The 20,704-nt window shown below is 39.8% G+C and overlaps 3 protein-coding genes across 3 annotated transcripts; 2 read left to right on the top strand and 1 right to left on the bottom strand.

Moving 5' to 3' along the window:
- Window positions 1-639: 639 nt before the first annotated feature.
- Window positions 640-4,121, bottom strand: LOC138590186 (hatching enzyme 1.2-like). Its single transcript, XM_069660808.1, has 8 exons — window positions 4,044-4,121; window positions 3,415-3,478; window positions 3,174-3,329; window positions 2,039-2,159; window positions 1,805-1,958; window positions 1,124-1,142; window positions 942-1,023; window positions 640-856 (listed from the first exon to the last, which is right to left on the bottom strand). Exons 1-8 carry the CDS (start codon window positions 4,119-4,121, stop codon window positions 640-642), a joined length of 891 nt encoding a protein of 296 aa, XP_069516909.1.
- A 4,972-nt stretch (window positions 4,122-9,093) lies between these two features.
- Window positions 9,094-14,796, top strand: LOC138588231 (hatching enzyme 1.2-like). The gene is made up of 10 exons (XM_069658196.1): window positions 9,094-9,189; window positions 9,479-9,509; window positions 9,715-9,780; window positions 9,971-10,132; window positions 10,995-11,112; window positions 11,287-11,465; window positions 11,809-11,890; window positions 13,167-13,291; window positions 13,904-13,967; window positions 14,665-14,796. Exons 1-9 carry the CDS (start codon window positions 9,127-9,129, stop codon window positions 13,957-13,959), a joined length of 882 nt encoding a protein of 293 aa, XP_069514297.1. The 5' UTR covers window positions 9,094-9,126; the 3' UTR covers window positions 13,960-13,967; window positions 14,665-14,796.
- Window positions 14,797-16,393: 1,597 nt separating this feature from the next.
- Window positions 16,394-19,247, top strand: LOC138588236 (hatching enzyme 1.2-like). The gene is made up of 9 exons (XM_069658209.1): window positions 16,394-16,471; window positions 16,939-16,942; window positions 17,054-17,119; window positions 17,205-17,360; window positions 17,926-18,046; window positions 18,132-18,310; window positions 18,755-18,836; window positions 18,934-19,058; window positions 19,157-19,247. Coding segments are annotated over exons 1-9 (813 nt in total). The 3' UTR covers window positions 19,159-19,247.
- Window positions 19,248-20,704: the final 1,457 nt, after the last annotated feature.

The raw sequence follows: 20,704 nt of genomic DNA, 5'->3' as shown, positions 1-20,704 counted from the left end.
CTCGTTACTTTTCTTTTAGATGTTTATTTTTTTACCTGCTCCCCACTGACTCCAAACTGCTTTTTTTGTTGTGTTTTAATAAATGAGTCTAAACCAGTGGGTTTTTGGGGGCTCCTGCGAAACCCTGACCCAATTTCACCCCCACTCTATGTCGACCCCTTGTCACCCTACTACGACATCCTTCATCCCACAACTGCCCTGCAAAACTTGAGGCTTCAAAACTACCATAAAACCACAGGGTGAAGTAAAGATGATGTTATACAGTCTATTCTGCAGAAGTGCACCTAAACATCAATATACTTAGTTATTGAAGAACATAGGCACATCATAATGATATTATTATATTACTATGGCATGGAACTAGAAGAGCATACAGCTGCTTGTAGTCAATCAAGAAATAATTGAATGAATTTTCTTGATTTTCTTGTGGGGGAACAAACAGGATGTGATGAAGAAAGGAAAGAAAATGCTGCGTTCCATTCAGGTAAACTTTATTAATGATCAATCAAGCATGTGCTGATGACTTTAGGTGTGCAGCTTCTGTTGTTCAGTGAGCATGAGGAGATCATTTTCCCTCTCTTCTGTCTGTCAGCACATCTGAACAGGCTTCCTCTGGAACAATGGACAACACAGGGATCATTAGCAGAGGGTTGAATACAACCTGTAGGGAGGTAGAGTGAATGCCTGTGTGAGTGTGTGTATGTTCAGAATGGGCTCATGAGGGCACTCACAGCACTTGTAGAGAGTGTTGAGCCTGGCGATGTCAGTGCGGCTCATCTCCTTAGCGTTACCAAAGGACACGTTGGCGTTAGGGATGGGCAGCATGGTGGGCTGGTTGTTCTTGGAAAAGGCATACCTACGACAGGACACAGGGCAGTTAGACTGAACCGTGCTTTATCCTGCAAACACAGCAGGACTGAAGTGAAGCCAATTGCACTCACTTGTGATACTGCATGACAGAGTTGTAATCGTAAGAAGTGCCCTGGTTCAGGGTAGCAATCTTCCTGAAGTTGTGCTCCATTCCTAAAAAAAACCAAAACAAGAATAAAGGTAATATTTGTTTAGTTTTGTTTAAGCCCAATTAGCCGCAAAGCTCTTTCTGTCCGTAGGAGGCACCAAGAGCCACTGTTTTGAACAGAGAGCTCCTTTTACCAAAGGACATTTTAGAATTTTTTAAATGACTTTTAGCTTCACAGTTAATATTAAAGGAAGGATAAGAGATAAACGTTTTCACAATAATTTAAACAGTTAGGTCACTTCATGTGTTGAATTGTTCTGCTTTTTTTAGTCTCAAGGTTGTAGCACTGTACGATACCTCTTCTAACTAAGTCAAATGAATCCCATAGGTCCTTGAGTAAAAGTACACAACTATCAGCAAAGCAGGACTAAGAGCGTCTTTGAGGCTGCATTTAGACAAAGCAGGCCCATGATTTTATCATGTTCACCATAAGTTACGGTGTTAGCATGCTAACATTAACTAAAACAAGAACTAAAGCTGAGGCTGAGGCTGATGGCCATGCCATCAGTTTTAGGTGCTTGTTTCTGTGGTGATAGTGCGGAATGAAAGTCAGAGGATGGACAAAAGTTGTGGTTACTCCTCAACAATATAGAGCCATCATTTAAGACCCTAGCCAAGCCTGTGGAAAGGTTTTAAATTGTTTTAAATAATCCTAAATGTTGAGAAATAACGTAATCTGGGCTTTGGCAAAATTGTCTCAATTGTATCAATATTTTTGTATGGCTGTTGGGTTGTATGTGCTCGGGGGGTCTAGCAAGAAACTATGTATGTAATAAATAGCCGGACTTTGATGTGGTTGTCCCTGTCAGAGCGGGTCTGTTCATGGTTGAATCCTAGAGCGTGGAGCAGCTCATGCTGGACGGTGCCATGGTACAGGCACCCGCGACGGGCCAGAGACACAACCTGCTTTCCACCGCGGCGGCCAACGTAGGAGTAGCAGCTGAACTGGAACACAGAGGAGTTGAAGAACTGAAATAGCTAAAACAACTTTAACTGATGATAATAATTGTTTTTTTTTACCCATTCTGAGACTCGATGCTCAGCCAGTCGCGGTCGCTGCTCCTGCTGGGCCTGAAGCGGATGCAGGAGAAGGAAGAGAAGGACTCAAGTCCACGGGTGATGATGGCCTTCTCACGGGAGGCTGGAGGGACGACACAACACAACTTTTAGCTCTTTACATCCCAAATCACAGGAAAAACACAGCACCACATGTCGAACAATAAAGAGCCCACAATAAATCACATAAAAATCATCTTTTTATCAATTTTTGTCTTCAGTGCCACAAGAACATGCAAAATAAACACACTGCAAAAGACATGTTGCATGCATGATCAACATTTACACGCATTGTAACATTTGGCCCAGGACACCTGAACACAAGAGCCATGCATTCAAACCATTGAGCCAATCATAAACATAGTTGGTGACAATTTTGTAGCAAATGCAAGGTTTGCTAGCACGATGGCTGATGAAGGAGAGAAGAGCGTGGAAAACGTGTTTGAAAAAGACCTTCTTTTGAACAAGAACAGCACCTCTGATATCTAGAATGATTCTGAATATTTTGGATTTGGATTTTCTTTTAATTAATTTAAGTGACCATCTAGGGACTAACCATGGGATGCACAGCCAGGTGTGATCAGCCTGCCGGGGCCTGCCTCAGCTCAAGGTGTCATAAATGGCTGAAACATCCTGAGACACTGGGGTACACAACTGAAGATGTGTCATAATAGAAGCAGAGTCGTCTGATGGTCATCTCCAAGACCACCCAAATAAACATCAATTGTGGTGTTGGTCCCAGATTGTAACACTCTTTGTTTTTCTTATGTTTTATTACAGCGATAGAAAGTGGACTCCACATTTTCTTTCCCCTAAGCAGGTAGCATGTCAGGTAAGTTGCCTAATTGTCCTCTCCACGAACAATACCACGCAAGTCAATTACAGAACCTAAACCTCAATGACTGTAACACCCACTCCTATTAATTCATCTATTTATTAAGACTCCAGGAGACCTGACTGCAGCTAACAACTAGTTTATTATCAACAGCAGCAACAATGTTTTTTTCAAGCAACTGTTTAAAATATTGCAGCCATAAAGTAAAAGTGACTGTATAAAGTCAGAGCATATTGTTGCCCCAGGCCTCTGTGTGACACTTACAGAAGTGGTTGGTGATGTAATAAGGAATGTAGACCTTTCCATCAGTCCACTTGCCCCACATGCAGCCGCGGCTGGTGCAGGGGTCAGCGTTTCTCTCGGCCTCAGAGTCGATGGCGATGTCTCCTTCAATCAGGGTGGGATCATCAGCAGAACGGACTGAAACACAACGTACACACACTTAAGAGGTGCTACTAACAGAGGAAACATGAGGAGCACAGAGACTGCAGCAGCTCTCACTCACTCAGATTGCTGTTGGCTCTCTCCAGAAGCTCAGAGACAGAAAGCTCTGAGTCCTCTGCACTGTCCTCTGCTCAGTGACAGAAACAACAACACAGTTACTTTGTGTACGAGTACACCGGTCACAATACAGTGCAGAATCAATACAACATGTCAGATCATTAGAATAGATCACATACCTGCCTGCAGGTTCAGTGTGCAGTCGGGGGAGAATGAAAGAAACACATTAGCAAACATAGAAACACATTCCAGATTCTAGCCAAATAAATCAACACAGTTGCTTAAAATGGCATGTTTACATTAAAACTGTTAAAAGCACATAGTTATTATGAGATGCTGTTCCATAGAACTAAAGCTCTACAGATTAAGTTTACTTCATGACTAAAAAGGGTCATATCATCTGTGAGAGACAATACAGCTAGAAATAACAGATAGAGCCAAAATAGTGAATGGGATGCTAGAACTCCACCGAGGCCCTGATCAGTCTCCTGGCAGAACAAAGATTGTAGAGATGATGAAAGGCTTCATTGAGACAGGAGGCCTTTCATGTTTGTGGCTGTGACAGTCTACGTTACACTGATGCAGCATGACAAATGTCCCGATATCACATTGAGCTGTAACTGTCGATTTTACCTCATCGTCGGCCCAGCAGCAGGCAGACAGCAGCAGCAGAGCCAGAGCAGAGAACCTGAAAACAGACGTGCGAGCCATTCCAGCAGACCTGCAGGACACAGACAGGAATCAGCCTCAGCTTCCACTCAGAGGAAACAAAACAGAGTTTGAAGGCTAAACCTTCAGACAGTGAAGCTGGACTCACCTTGGATCCTCTGTGTGGACTTCAGTGCAGCTGAGGATCCCTCCAGGTTTTGTTCAACAGCGTCCGTCAGCCCAAATATGGATTATCTGGGTGCTAAGAATCAGCTGAAGTCAGGTGAAGGCTTATCAGTCACATATGTTCCTGACACATGTATGTAAAATATATCCATACATGTGTGGGAAGTGGACAGTTGTAAAATGGACCTGTCAGCATCCAGTGATATGTGTGATGGTCGTGGTAGTTGCAGCTTTGGCAGGAGGCTGTTAAACAAATAATTGCCACACTGAATTAGGTTACGATGAAAATTACCAAGCATAGTTAAGCTTTTAATCTCTTTAAGGTTTTTATACTCTAAAATTATCATTAAATCAACCTTAAAAGCACCCTCCATAGGAAGCAATTGCTCAAGTTAAGGTAACTATGCATTTACAGTACTGTGCAAAAGTTGTAGGCAGGTGTGAAAAAATGCTGTAAACTATGAATGCTTTCAAAAATGGAAGTGTTAAAAGTTAAAAGTTTATTTTCATCAATTAACAGAATGCAGTGGATGAACAGAAGAGAAATCTAAATCAAATCAGTATTTGGTGTGACCACCCTTTGCCATCAAAACAGCATAAATTCTTCTAGGTACACTTACACACAGTATTTGAAGGAACTCGGCTGGTAGGTTGTTCCAAACATCTTGGAGAACTAACCACAGATCTTCTGTGGATGCAGGCTTTCTCAAATCCTTCTGTCTCTTCATGTAATCCCAGACAGGCTCGATGATGTTGAGATCAGGGCTCTGTGGGGGCCATACCATCACTTCCAGGACTTCTTGTTCTTCTTTATGCTGAAGATAGTTCTTAATGACATTTGCTGTATGTTTGGGGTCGTTGTCCTGCCGCAGATTACATTTGGGGCCAATCATACGCCTCCCTGATGGTATTGCATGACGGATAAGTATCTGCCTGTATTTCTCAGCATTTTGGACACCATTAATCCTGAACAAATCTCCAACTCCATTTGCAGAAATGCAGCCCTTTGCAAGGAACCTCCACCATGCATCACTGTTGCCTGCAGACACTCATTATTGTACAGCTGATGGCACTGCTGGACATCTTCTGATTTCAAAGGGAAATAAGCTGCTGTTGCACTAAGTTTCCTTGGCCGACCACTGCGTCTACGATCCTCAACGTAGGCCGTATCTTTGTGCTTCTTCAAAAGAGCTTAAACAGCACATCTTGAAACCCCAGTCTGCTTTGAAATCTTTGTCTGGGAGAGACCTTGCTGATGCAGTATAACTACCTTGTGTCTTGTTGCTGTGCTCAGTCTTGCCATGGTATATGACCTGTGACATGAAACCGTCTTTCACAACCTCACCTTGGTAGCAGAGTTTTAGGCTGTTCCTCACCCAGTTTTAAGCCTCCTACACAGCTGTTTCTGTTTCAGTTAATGACTGTTTCAACCTGCATGTGAAACTGATGATCATAAGCACCTGTTTGGTATAATTGGTTGATCATACACCTGACTATAATCCTACAGAATCCCTGAATTTGTGCAAGTGAACCCATTAGAATTGATGCTGGTTTGAAAGCAAAGGGTAGTAACACCAAATATTGATTTAGATTTTTCCTTTGTTCACTCACTTATCATTTTGTAAATTGATAAAAAATAAACAATTATTATTTATATTTTTGGAAGCATTCTTAGTTTACAGCATTTTTTCACACCTGCATAAAACTTTTGCACAGTACTGTATATAAGTTTAATACAATCTGCTAATTCATGCTAAATGCTAAAGATTTCTTTAATGATCACATGCATCAGAATTTCGGTGTCAGAGGAATGAATTGTAAATCTGAAATGCAACAGACACAACAATGTCAGGATTCAACTCTGAACCTGAACACAGGAGCACCACAGGGCTTTGTCCTCAGCCCCCTTCACTATTCCCTCTTTACACTGGACTGTTTCCCCATGAACCCCTCCAGCAGCATCATCAAATATGCAGACGATACCCCCATGGTAGGACTGACGACGGACAACAATGAAACAGGCTACAGGGAGGAGAGTCCACATCTGCATACAGAGTGATGAGGTTGAGAGGGTGAATAACTTCAAATTTCAGGGAGACTGCATCACAGGAGACCTCTCGTGGTCGGTAAACATCTCTCCCCAAGTGAAGAAGGCCCAGCAGAGACTATAATCCCTCAGGAAGCGAAAACAGTCCCACTAGCAGCATATGGTGAACTTTCAGCTACTGCTACACAGTGTGGTACATCAAATGCATGAGTAGGCCATCTGTATTATAATAGAAGAATAAAAAGCAGTCCAAGCACACATTGCGTCTTTCAGATAAATAGAATGAAGGGGGTTGCCCCTTATTTATCTGGGCCTATTCATCTACAGTATGTCCATCCATCCATCCATCCGTCCATCTACAGTTATGAATCAATATTAATATGCAGTTATGTTGATTTCTCCGACACACAGCTCAAGCATTTGAGCACATGGGTATTTAATGTGAAGTATAGAACAATTAGACTGGATATATCTTGCAGCTGTGGAGCCGCTGCTCTTTTTACTTCTTTACAAGTGCTTTTTACTCGTCAAACTAAATGATTTTCTAATTATTATCATTACATTTGCTTTCTCAGACACTGAAATTAATCCATCCATCTTCTGATTCATAAAATCTGTAGTCTTTAAGATGATTTAGAACTATGTCTATTCTTTTTAATCATTTAATAAAAAATGTCTTAATAAACTCACATGGGTAAAACTGAACGAAATCACTATGTGATCTACAGAAAACAAAACATGCAGTACAGTTTCCCAACCTCTTACATCAGTGAACATGTTACAAGACAAAACCACATCAGCCCTGTGGAGAAATGTCTTGGTCTTTTGCCAAGTGACGAGAAGTATTGCAGTAGTACAATGTTGTGATGGTTGCAATCAAATAGTCCTCACAGCACATGCAAAACTAAGAACCATTATAAAGGGAGTGAACGAGACCTGCTCAGTGTATAAAGAGATAAATGTATAAATACATTTGACTTGCTTTGAATCTTTGTGAAACCTCGGACTTTTGAAATCAGCATCTGAGGATTTTTCACTTAGATACAAAATAAAAGACAGAAAAATAATGCTTTTAACAGCAATACATTTGATATCAACAGAACTTTACAATTAAGCCATTTGTTTTTCTTGCACTCATATTCACAGAGTTGTTGGCAGAACTGAGTTGATTGTGTATAAAAACCATTAACCATTTTGACCATTTATTACATATCTTCAGAAGTCAGAGGAAGTCTTCAGACTCTGGTTAAAACACACCATGGTTTCAAATGAAAAATGTGACATCCATACATTTATAAAAGCAGAAACTTCATACAAAGCATGCATACAATCTCAGCTTTTCACTGAGTCACTGTTCCTGTTTTTTGAGACTTTGTAAGACTGTGTATAAACCAAACATATGTTGCATCTATGCCCACAATTTGGAGAAGTCATATGAACACAAACAAGACTTTTGCAACTGTGCACCTCATCCCAGGGGGTTGTGTTAATGTGCAAACCTTAATTCAGTAAAAACATAAATTAAATGGTAAAACTAGCGCTTTTCTAGTCTTTGTGACCACTCAAAGCTGCTTTTACACTACATATCACATTCAGCCATTCACAGACACATTCATACACTGATGGCAGAGGCTGCTACGTAAAGTGCCCAACTGTCAACCAGTTATCAAATTCATACCCAATTTGGGGTTCAGTGTCTTGCCCAAGGACACTTCGACTTGTAGCCTGAGGGAGCTGGCGATCGAACCTCCAACCTTCCGATTGAAAGACGACCGACTCTACCACTGAGCCACAGCTGCCCAGCAATTAAGTTAAGATACGTGGTCAGAATAATCTGTCTCATTACACAAATCTACCAAAGGGATGGATCTGCATGAGTATGGCCGTGATTCTTAAATGGAAGTAAGGTGATAAATTATTTGTCAGGTGTTGCAAGAGTGACAGAATATCTCATTTCACCATATAAATTAACTTTATTTTAGTACTGCGATTCTACTGCTATAGAAGGACTATGTTTTTATATAGATAGGCTGTGTGTTTTTATTCTGTGCAAAGCTGTGTGCATTATATATCCTGCAAGCTGCCCATATGCACAAACACCAAAATGCATCCTGGAGAAGGATAATCTCATTCCCCACTTTTATTTTCCCTTAATGTTTAGAAAATCATCTTCAACCTCTGTAATCATATTCTCATTCGTATTCTATCATCTTGTTTCAATCCTTAATTAAAGTTAAGCACCATCCTAGTCAACAAAATATTCTACCTTTGAGGATCGTTTTCAAAGCAATTCTTACAAATGTGTTCATGTTTCATTATTTTATAAGCCTTGATGATTTAAGAGTAGAACAAGTGCTCTCAGTGGGTCAAGCAGAAGTTTGGGAAAATATATAAAATTAAATTATGCACAAAACCATTTGGTGTTGCAGTCGTGAAAATTCACAGCATCTCATTTTGGGTTTTATGAGTTTATCTGAAATCTGGGATATATAATCCATCATTAAACACTCTTAAAACATGATTGATTGACATGATGAAGATTACTAAATGTAGATGTGTTTGCAATGTTGGATTCTCAAACAAGATTAACATTTTCACATATTATTGATCAAACTAAATGTGAAGTCTGCTTCTGCCAGGGGACAACAACAAACCCCACATGTACGTTACACAATCTGTTTTTGAGTAATAACTGCCACTTCATGCGTTTGTCAATTAGCCTTTGGTGAGCTGTTTGCCATATAAGGATGAAAGCTAGTTTGCTTTCAACATATATAAGATGAAACACTTGTGTTTCCCCAGACTTTGTCTTGGTCTGCTGTCTGACACGCCGCCATGATGCTCCAAGCTGCTGTGCTCAGTGTCCTCTTCTGCTCCGCCAACAGTTTTGCTATAAAGGTAAGTATAAAGAGATGTTAAGATTAATGTGGACAGACAGATAGACAATCTTGCTTATTCAAATTAGAAATAAACATACAATTAATACTTACTTATAGTGTGAGCAGTTCTGAAGTTTTACAGTCCCAGATACAGATTTTCTGCAAAACATACACTGATCAGTGGAAGGATGTATTACATATTGTATTATTCTTTCTTGATAATATCATGTATATTATGTAACATAAGGCCACTGTGGCTCTATTTCCACATAAACAACCATAGTTGTGTTCTCTGTGTCTAATTACAGGCTTCTTTTGAGAAGACTGATGAGTTCTCTGGTAAGACACGCCTTCTTTCACACAGACAAAAATCTGTTAAGATCAATGTATATATACTATATATATATATATATATATATATATACACTACCAGTCAAAAGTTTGGACACACTTTCCCATTCACTTGTATGAGAAAATGTGTCCAAACTTACGACTGGTAGTGTGTATACACATTTACAAAGTCTTTTCTCTTTTTACTCTGCAGGCAACACCATTGATGACGATGACTTCAGTGTCTCCACACTTTTAGAGAAGGCAAATCGTAATGTTGGTACGTTCATCTCTACAGCATCTGCCTAATACTTTGTCTTTGTTGAAAAATGCTCAACAACTGAGACATAAGTATATAATATTATTATAATTGAATTGAAGTGTCCTTTACTAAATTTAAGGAAAGATATTGCTGTGCAATGAAAAAGATGAAAACATTTGATCCAACACCATCTTGTTGTTTGGTGCAGGAAAGCACTTAAGTGAGCCTCTGGTGATGTTTGGAGATATAGCAGTGCCGACGGGTCTGCAGAACGCTGATCCCTGCACATCACGGCCACGGGCAAATTGCCTGTGGCCCAAAGCCAGCGATGGCAACGTCTACGTCCCATACCGCATCAGCCAGGAGTACAGTGAGTCCCAACAACCAGTCCAGTTTTACATACAGCTCTTTTAGTAGTAGATGTGATTGATAAAGTTGATGATTTAACGATATCACATGCACACCGTATACATATTTTAAGGTCTGTAGTGTTAGGGCAGGTTATGCAATATCTATTGTGAGGAAAATATATACAAGTCAGGACAGTCATTTCAATTCTAATAATTGTGAACATGTGTTAGTTAATCGACAACAACAGAACACAAATACATTGAATTGCATCATATCCATTTTTTTCTTTGTAGAATAAAAACTCATTCTGTCTTGTTTTTTAGGTTACAATTAAAGAAAATATATTTCACTTCATGGTAAAAACCTCAAGTGATACAATTGAAACAAATACTGTACACCCCAAATGCTCAAAACAGTCAGTAACGGGATAGGAATATAAAAATTCTCGAAAGTGCAGGAAAACAAAACGATGTAGAAAGAAAGAGACATTTTTAATATTTTGAAACATGCTGCAAAGCCATAATAACAATATAATACTGAAATGTAAAATCCCAATGAAGTATTCTCTGCTATGAGAGCACCAGGTTGTTTTTTCCTCCTTGTTTTTAGCTCAGAGCCAAAGTTGACAAAACAAAACAAAAAAACACCAATGTGCATCTTTGCTAGAGAAAAAGGAGCAAAACACTAAATTCAACATTATATATGTAGTAGAAATACATGGGTTTTATTTCAACAAAGTTACACTGAAAAATTTAAAAGCAGTGAAAATGAAAAAAGTGGTTGCAATAGTAGGAATTATAGCGATAATTGCAGGGTGAGGATAAGAGCAAAAAAAAAAAACCAAAACACTAAACTGATCAAATTATTATTTTCCTTTGAAGCTCTTCGAGAGAGAAACGTCATCCTCCGTGGTTTACGGTCATTCTCCAGTTCCACCTGCATCCGCTTCACCCCCTTCAATGGACAGCGGGATTTTGTGGACATTAAATCTGCTTCAGGGTATAGAACACATGGTGCACTTACCACATGCATGAATTTACTCATAAACAAGGCTTTTACACCTGAGCCAGCAGACTTTGTCATCAAACACAGTGTGTCTCAGTGAGAGAAGCCAGCATGGGTCTGCTTAAGCTGTTCTACTGTTTGGCGCTTTTATCCACTGCTCTCTTTCAGGTGTTTCTCATTCGTTGGGCGTCGTACAAGAAACCAGACGGTGTCTCTAAGTCGCAGGGGCTGTGTTTTCCTGCAGATTGTCCAGCACGAGCTGCTCCACGCCCTGGGCTTCGACCATGAACAGACTCGATCTGACAGGGATGAGCATGTTCGCATCCTGCTGCGGAACGTCCAACCTGGTGAGTCGTGTTACAGAGAGTCTGGACCATCATTTTGAGAAAAAAATAACTTAATGTAGAATATAATAGAACTATAATAACGCAATTAAAAACAACCAAAGTGGGATATTACAACTAATAAAACAACCCTTTGTCATTTTTATCATCATTAAGTAAATAGTTACTGAGGTAGTGAAAGATGTGCTTATCAAGATTTATGCAATCACATCTCAAATGAACAAAAACAGTGATGTACAAAGTTTCCCACAAACTATTCACTTATTTCTCTTCTTGTTTCACCTTTTGATTACAAACTTTAGTATAACAGGGATAGAATGTGACTGAGCTTTGTGATTCCTTGCAGGAACGGAGAGGAATTTCAACATAATCCAAACAAACAACCTCAATACTCCCTATGACTACAACTCTATCATGCACTATACGAGGTAACGTCTCAGCTCACTAAAAAACTTCAACAATTAAAACACGTACTCAAGTGAGAAGCATTTTTAAAAGGATGGGTTCTCAATCTCCTTAAGTATGTCTTTAAAGAATAATCAGATGTTCACACAGCATTGAAAGAGCTGTGTCATTCCTTCTCTCATTACTGTCCATTGGGAATAGAAGTACATGTGGGTATGGAAATATATCTTATAGCAATAACAGCTTCAAAATCACTGACAAATACTTATTTCCAGAGGATTAAAAGAGATACTGACTGAGCAAGTGGCTGAACAACTACGACTCCAACAAGTCTCTGGTGAAAGAGAGAATTGCACTCCAAAACGGGGCACCAAGTTACAAAAAAAAAAAAATCTTGCATCACATAAATTTAAGACCAACTTTTTCTCTTCCTGAAATGTCAAATAGGACAGCTTGGTCTGTGGCCTTTAGCTTCAAAATATGATGATAGATAGCACTTCAGTATCAGTTTGGCATGTACAGTGCCCCACAGTACAGCTAGCTCCAAAAAACATGCTACATCTGATTCAAAATAAAGCCCTCAAGTTACTGAATATTTATAGCCCCATCCTGTATTTTTAAAATAAAGCTTGCCAAACAAACGTTTCAAATGTAATGACTTTTGGATGAGCAACAATGTTTTTAAACCTACATTAATTAATTGTTTTGGCCACATGCCATATAATCATATATAACGTATAAAGTTTTTGTTAACATGAAGAAACAACAGCATTGGTAAGTTCAATATTCGCCTTTAGCTCTGTTTTTGTCTCCACCAACTTCTACAAGAAAGATCTGGCTCTTCAGATGTTAAATGTTTTTGTCCGCCAGCTAGTCTCTGTGTCTTTGTGCTGTTTGCTGCTGAGCAAAATTACCAACTAGCTGATGAAGTAATGTGAGTATGAGAAGCAAGAGTGGCAGACTGTTTGGTGGAAACCAAATATCAGAGCTAAAAGAAGAAAGAATATTACACTTAATTCCATTGAGTGGAACAACACAGCACTGCAAAGGAGCACGATGTATATCTCTCTAATGTGGAGGTCTGCACATGTTAGCCATAACTACTTCATGACAAAGAGTACGGTCTAGACCTGCCTTTTATGCAAAATGTCCTGAGATAGCTTTTGTTTGGATTTGGAGCTATACAAATATAAATGTATTGATTGATTGATTGATTGATTCACCTGAGGCGTTAAATCATTACACGGTGGAAGGTGAAAAGTATGATCCCACAATCCTTACTGTGTATTTGCACAATAGATTTGCCTTCTCTAGGAACGGGCAGCCAACCATCATTCCTATCCCCGACAACAATGTACCCATCGGCAGGGCCACTGAGATGAGTCCTACTGACATCCTTCGGGTGAACCGCCTTTATGGCTGCAGTAAGAACCATTTCAACCCATTTTAACCCTTTGAAGAGCTAGACATTTACGTTCCCTGTTTGACCTACAAAGCTTGGAAATATGTTTATAATACATCATTTTAAATTTTGAGGTCGTTGTTTTCATGCAAGACAACTAAACATGTTTTTTTGTTTGTTTTACTATCTAAATACCCGGTGCTTAAATAGCCTGGGTGTACACTTTTCAATAAAATAAGCATTTATGTGTTTGATTAAAGACATTACAAATGAATGTGCTAAACATATGTGCTAATCATACTATGTATTCAGAGGTGCCCGGCTGTGAAAAGAAGTTATAAATAAATTATTTTGTTTTGTTTGTGTTTTTTAAAATGTTTTTTTCACATTTATATTTATTCATAAATGATTTCTGCTGTATTACCCACAGGTGATAAATTGAATAGGTCTGTTCCAAAGGATGCTTACTGACTTTCTGTTGACTCATATCTTATTAAAACACTAGCCACCACAATATGTGGTGTTAAGAGGTCATTGTATTATCATAAAATCTTGAGACCAGGTTGCTTTCTACTGCTTTCTTCTGAGGTCTAACAGCTTTTACAGGTTCCTCTGTCTTTTTGAATAATTTCAGACTCAACTGCTTCTGGAGCCGAAACAGAACCTGTTCAAGGAGATATTTTCCTCTAAAGATGGAGGTAAGTGGCTTTGGATGGTTCTTTTGTGCTATTTAAACATTATCATCAAAAGTATAAATAAATATGTATATAAATACATAAAGTCAGTAAGTTGATCCATCATCAAAATTGCTTTCTTTACACAGTCAGCAAAATCAGCTTGTAAAAAAAAGATTAAATTATGCATTATAAAAACAGAAAAAACAAGGGGTACAACATTGAACCAGAGCTTCTGCAGACATGTGTTTGTTGTTTTTTAAGTTACACATATTTACACAGTTTCATATATTTTTTTCTTCTTGGAATGGTAAACGGACTGTACTTATATAGCACTTTTCTAGTCTTTGCGACCACTCAAAGCTGCTTTTACACTACATATCACATTCACCCATTCACACACTGATGGCAGAGGCTGCTACGTAAAGTGCCCAACTGTCAATCAATTATCACATTCATACCCGTTGGCTATGGGGTTCAGTGTCTTGCCCAAGGACACTTCGACATGTAGAGTCTGAGAGAGCTGGCGATCGAACCTCCGACCTTCCGATTGAAAGACGACCGACTCTACCACTGAGCCACAGCTGCCGAATAAATTATTTCTTATATATATATATCATATTATATTGTTATTTTTTAAATAACTGATTATTGTTGTATTGCCCACAGGCGACGCTCTCTCTCTTTTTTCTTTCAATATTGTAAATATTTTTCTTTACAGGAAATGGAGAGGACATGGCAGATTGGTGCAATTTACAACAAAGAGAACCAGATGTGTGTATGTGCTTACTGAATTGCCTTAATGAAATTTGATTAAATTAGCTTTTTTGTCCTAATAAATAAAAATATATTCATAAATCCTAACCTGAAATCAGCGTCATTATGTTTGCTACTAGCCACGTAGATACATATTTTGCATTGGCCAGGTTAAGATGTTGATTCAGCCTTTACTTCAAAGAACATCTGAAAAAAGGAACTCACTGTCAACCTCCGCAGGTGTTCAGCAATGTAAACGTTACCTGTCTTTCTCACGTTGATAGACTTCTTCATCACAGCCCAGAGACGCTGCTTGAGAAACACACACAGGTGATCAAACGTAGAACAGTACTGTACACGATAAGCCTTTTCTGGCCTTGATCAAACACACACGCACACACACACGCACACGCACACACACACACACACACACACACACACACACACACACACACACACAGACACACACACACACACACACACACACACACAGACACACACACACACACACACACACACACACACACACACACACACACACACACACACGCACACACTTGCACCAGTCGAAACAAGTCTCTTTTAAAATTGGACAAAATTACAAAATATTGTTGCAAATATTGTACTTATATTGTTTTAAAACATAAAACTATCCCATACAGAAACCCACAGATATTTTATAACTGGTGCTTATAAACTAAAACATTTGTGTGATTTAATTAAAACATTTAAGAAATAATTTCTCAATATGTAAGAAAATGTGCTTAAATTAAGCATCCAATACTTTTGCAATGTTCATTAAATAAAGATATTAATTCAGACTAAATTAACTTGTCCAGATTGATGTGATTGAAGAAAGAAATAAATCCTGTTTCTTTGTTGAAATTATGTAAAAATCAGATACTGGCTTTGGGGTGTAAAAGAGTTCTTATGACTCATGGTGTGTTCCCCAAAATTACCTGTCTTTGTTGAGTTTGTCTAAAGAAACGCATGATTGCTCTGCTGTGAAAGTGAAATGTGGTTACATAAAGACCGCACTGTGAGAAGTATTTTTATGAGATAGAAACAGGCTATTCCTTTGATTCAGTATGTTCCATCTTACATAGATTTCACTTTTTGCAGTGCAGATATTTGTGAAAGGGGAGTTGATTCAATTATAATTGTGTAATAAAGTGTTGGAATGTAAAGTGCTCTTTTTATCTTTAATCACATGGTATGGCAGAGGTGCATTTTATTATGTTTTTTTTATTTTGTGCACCTCTACATGTGAGGTATCAAGTGCAAAAATATAATTGCATTCATATTTAACAAGTTAAGCAGTTAAATCACACTTTCTAGAAAGCATGTGTTAAATTAATACAAGGAAAAGAAGAAAAAAACGTAACAAGTGTGTTTTTTCCCACCGTAGTGTATGAAGGTGTTTCTGTCTGCGTATATGTCTGTACCTTATGTGACTGATAAGCCTTCACCTGACTTCAGCTGATTCTTAGCACCCAGATAATCCATATTTGGGCTGACAGACGCTGTTGAACATATAAAAACCTGGAGGGATCCTCAGCTGCACTGAAGTCCACACAGAGGATCCAAGGTGAGTCCAGCTTCACTGTCTGAAGGTTTAGCCTTCAAACTCTGTTTTGTTTCCTCTGAGTGGAAGCTGAGGCTGATTCCTGTCTGTGTCCTGCAGGTCTGCTGGAATGGCTCGCACGTCTGTTTTCAGGTTCTCCGCTCTGGCTCTGCTGCTGCTGTCTGCCTGCTGCTGGGCCGACGATGAGGTAAGACCATAGTGTTAGAAAAATTGACAGTTACAGCTCAATGTGATATCGGGACATTTGTCATGCTGCATCAGTGTAACGTAGACTGTCACAGCCACAAACATGAAAGGCCTCCTGTCTCAATGAAGCCTTTCATCATCTCTACAATCTTTGTTCTGCCAGGAGACTGATCAGGGCCTCGGTGGAGTTTTAGCATCCCATTCACTATTTTGGCTCTATCTGTTATTTCTAGTTGTATTGTCTCTCACAGATGATATGACCCTTTTTAGTCATGAAGTAAACTTAATCTGTAGAGCTTTAGTTCTATGGAACAGCATCTCATGTGTCATATGTGCTTTTAACAGTTTTAATGTAAACATGCCATTTTAAGCAACTGTGTTGATTTATTTGGCTAGAATCTGGAATGTGTTTCTATGTTTGCTAATGTGTTTCTTTCATTCTCCCCCGACTGCACACTGAACCTGCAGGCAGGTATGTGATCTATTCTAATGATCTGACATGTTGTATTGATTCTGCACTGTATTGTGACCGGTGTACTTGTACACAAAGTGACTCTGTGTTGTTGTTTCTGTCACTGAGCAGAGGACATTGCAGAGGACTCAGAGCTTTCTGTCTCTGAGCTTCTGGAGAGAGCCAACAGCAATCTGAGTGAGTGAGAGCTGCTGCAGTCTCTGTGCTCCTCATGTTTCCTCTGTTAGTAGCACCTCTTAAGTGTGTGTACGTTGTGTTTCAGTCCGTTCTGCTGATGATCCCACCCTGATTGAAGGAGACATCGCCATCGACTCTGAGGCCGAGAGAAACGCCGACCCCTGCACCAGCCACGGCTGCATGTGGGGCAAGTGGACTGATGGAAAGGTCTACATTCCTTATTACATCACCAACCACTTCTGTAAGTGTCACACAGAGGCCTGGGGCAACAATATGCTCTGACTTTATACAGTCACTTTTACTTTTAATGTAGCTAGTTGAAGCAGACAAATTTCAAACAGTTAGGGGACTTATTACTACTAACTGTTAATTATAAACAAATTGTCAGCCCCGTTCCCTGGCATCCTGACTTAAATTACATAAAAATGAAACCAATTATCCAAAATATACAACATCATGCCAAGAGCTGCTGTTCTTTTACCACACAAGATCTTTATCAACCTCTTTTCCACATTCTTTCACCTCTCCTTCCTTAGCTATCGCTAACTTTGCACTTGCCCCCAAAATGTAAAAAACACTTATTTTCACATGATCGGCCAAATGGTTTGAATCTCTGGGCCAAATGTTACAATGCTGAGTGTAAATGTTGATCACATGTACACAACATGTTTTTTCATGCTTGCATTTGAGGCAGTTTTTTGTGTGTTTAATTTGAAGGTGACAGTGATTGTTCGACATGTGGTGCTGTGTTTTTCCTGTGATTTGGGATGTAAAGAGCTAAAAGTTGTGTGTTGTCGTCCCTCCAGCCTCCCGTGAGAAGGCCATCATCACCCGTGGACTTGAGTCCTTCTCTTCCTTCTCCTGCATCCGCTTTAGGCCCAGCAGGAGCAGCGACCGCGACTGGCTAAGCATCGAGTCCCAGAATGGGTAAAAAAGTGTTTTGATTGTTTGAGTTTTTCTAGTTGTTATAGGCTTTTCTTCAGTTCTTCAACTCCTCTCTGTTTCTGTTCAGCTGCTACTCCTACGTTGGCCGCCGCGGTGGAAAGCAGGTTGTGTCTCTGGCCCGCAGTGGGTGCCTGTACCATGGCACCGTCCAGCATGAGCTGCTCCACGCTCTGGGATTCAACCATGAACAGACCCGCTCTGACAGGGACAACCACATCAAAGTCCTGCTGCAAAATGTTCAGTCTGGTAATGGAGCTGTTTTTTTTTCAGATTAGAGACAGTACCCAGTAAGCTGCAGGCAAGGTCCAGGAGCTTTTTTAAAGGGCTAAAACTTTGCCCAACCAATTTTTATCTGTATTTCTGCCAAGGTCTCAAGACCCATGACGATTAGGGAAATTAACTATTGACGTATGAAAATGCCACCCGTTTACTTCACCAACCAGAAATATTCAGTGCTGCAAGGCTCACCCCAATGTCCTTGTACTTCAGACCATTGTCTCGTAGTTCCTTCAGTAGTCCCTAGTCCATGGGGAAAGTTCCTGCCATGGAAACGTGTGTAAGCCATCAGTACATAATCATGCCACTCTGCAGCTTATTGGGCTCTCTCTCAAGCAGCTGGATGTCTTTCAGTCCAGAGTCATTTCAAACAAAACAAATATACAAATACTCAATTATTGCTGTTGTTTTTAGGAATGGAGCACAACTTCAGGAAGATTGCCACCCTGAACCAGGGCACTTCCTACGATTACAACTCTGTCATGCAGTACCACAAGTGAGTGCGATTGGCTTCAATTCAGCTCTGTTGTTTGTCATTGTGTGAGTGCAGATTGTGTCATAGTTCAGTCTGACTGCCCTGTGTCCTTTTGTAGGTATGCCTTCTCCAAGAACAACCAGCCCACTATGCTCCCCTACCCTAACGCCAACGTGTCCTTTGGTAACGCTAAGGAGATGAGCCGCACTGACATTGCCAGGCTCAACACTCTCTACAAGTGCTGTGAGTGTCCTCAGACATACAAAAGCATGCACACACTGCCTTCCAAAAGTCTGTATACAACCCTCTCCTAATGACCTCTGTGCTGTTCACTGTTACAGAAGAAGCCTGATCAGATGTCCTGAACAGAACCGAGGGCAGATCATCTCCTCGTGCTCACTGAACAACAGAAGCAGCAGGCCTGAAGTCATTACACACACAAAAACATTGATGATTGTCATTGATCACAAAAATAAAGTAACTGACTGAAATAAAGCTCTGTCTTTTGATTCTCAAAATAACTTTTTGAGTCAACAATGAAGTACAATGGCAGCTCCACTGTATGCCCTATGTAACTTGAGTTGAGAGGGTCGGATTTCCCCAGATAGGTACAGCAATTCTTTCAGACAGAAAGCCCCAAAGGCACGCATCTCCTGTTGCAAGTCTTAACAATAATTGTCTACCTTTCAGCATGCAAAGTGCAGAAATGTGTCTTATGTTCACACGTGCATTCAGAAATCTGCTATTAAAAGTAACAACAAAAACATTAAATATCACACCAGTAATCATTTAACACATTTACATCGAAACACAACAGAAGCTACATTTAAACCTAAAGTACACTGTGAATAGTAAGGTTGCTGGTTCAAACTGCTGTTTTTAATAAGTGTGTATAATTTTGTGCAATTCTATAATTTACATATGTCCTATGAGCCCTACAACTTGGTTAGTTTGAAACTAGCTGCAGCTAGTGCACAAGGAGGCAGAAACACAACCCTGTATTTAGCAAATCTTCAGAAAGAAGTCCAGCAGTTTTCTTGACTGACCTACCTTGTAGTGGGGTAGAGACTGGGGGCGACTAGGCCTTGGTGCTTTACTGGAGCAGGATAAGCTTCAGCAGTGTTGCTGCTAACGACTCCAACCCTGTGATTAACATTCATGGTTTTCCTACCAAGGCCACTGGCAGTTTCTTGTCGGGGCATAGCTAGTGCTGTTTCTTGAAAGAAAGTAACAGTATTCCATTTCTTTTGCAAAGAGACAGCATATTGGATCTGGTAAAAACGTATCAAGGCAGTAATGGTGAGCTTAAAAATCATGTGTCATCTCCTTCTTTGCCTGTTGAGAGTTATCTGGCAAAAATGTGCGAGTGTCTATGCTCGACTTTGACGAGAACTGATGTCTAATAATAAAAATAATCATACAATAAGTTCACTCATCTTTTATTTACATTAAGAAAGGCACTTCAATACATTGTAGTTCTTTACTTAAAAAAAAATTATACTTCATTAACATGACAATTGGGCAGTAAAAAAATAAGGTAGTTTGATAGGGGCTAGGGAAGGGTGGGACGAAAGATGTTGATGTAGACTCAGATTGGTCTCGGCCAGATTTGATTAAAGGTAGTAGGGGTATGACATGTGATACAGGGTCAAATGGGATCCAGGTTTTACTGGAGCTGTCTGGAAGACTCAATGTGCGTTCTGGTTCAGCAATCCCTAAAGAAAAACTTGACTCAGTGAGGTGCAAATGTGCCCTTTCGATGTCAGTGGATGGTGGTTGTGGATGTAGCTGTGGTAAGCTTGGTAAGACCAGCAGTTGGGATTTTGTGGAGCTTGGGAAGACCAGCAGCTGGAAGTTTGTGGAGTGGTGTGGATTTCTTGTCTGGAAGG

Source organism: Semicossyphus pulcher, unplaced genomic scaffold (genome assembly GCF_022749685.1).
Source record: "Semicossyphus pulcher isolate SPU_LCO1_2020_fin unplaced genomic scaffold, fSemPul1.0.p SCAF_1, whole genome shotgun sequence".
NCBI lineage: Eukaryota > Metazoa > Chordata > Actinopteri > Labriformes > Labridae > Semicossyphus > Semicossyphus pulcher.
This window is presented reverse-complemented; position numbering and strand designations above follow the sequence as displayed.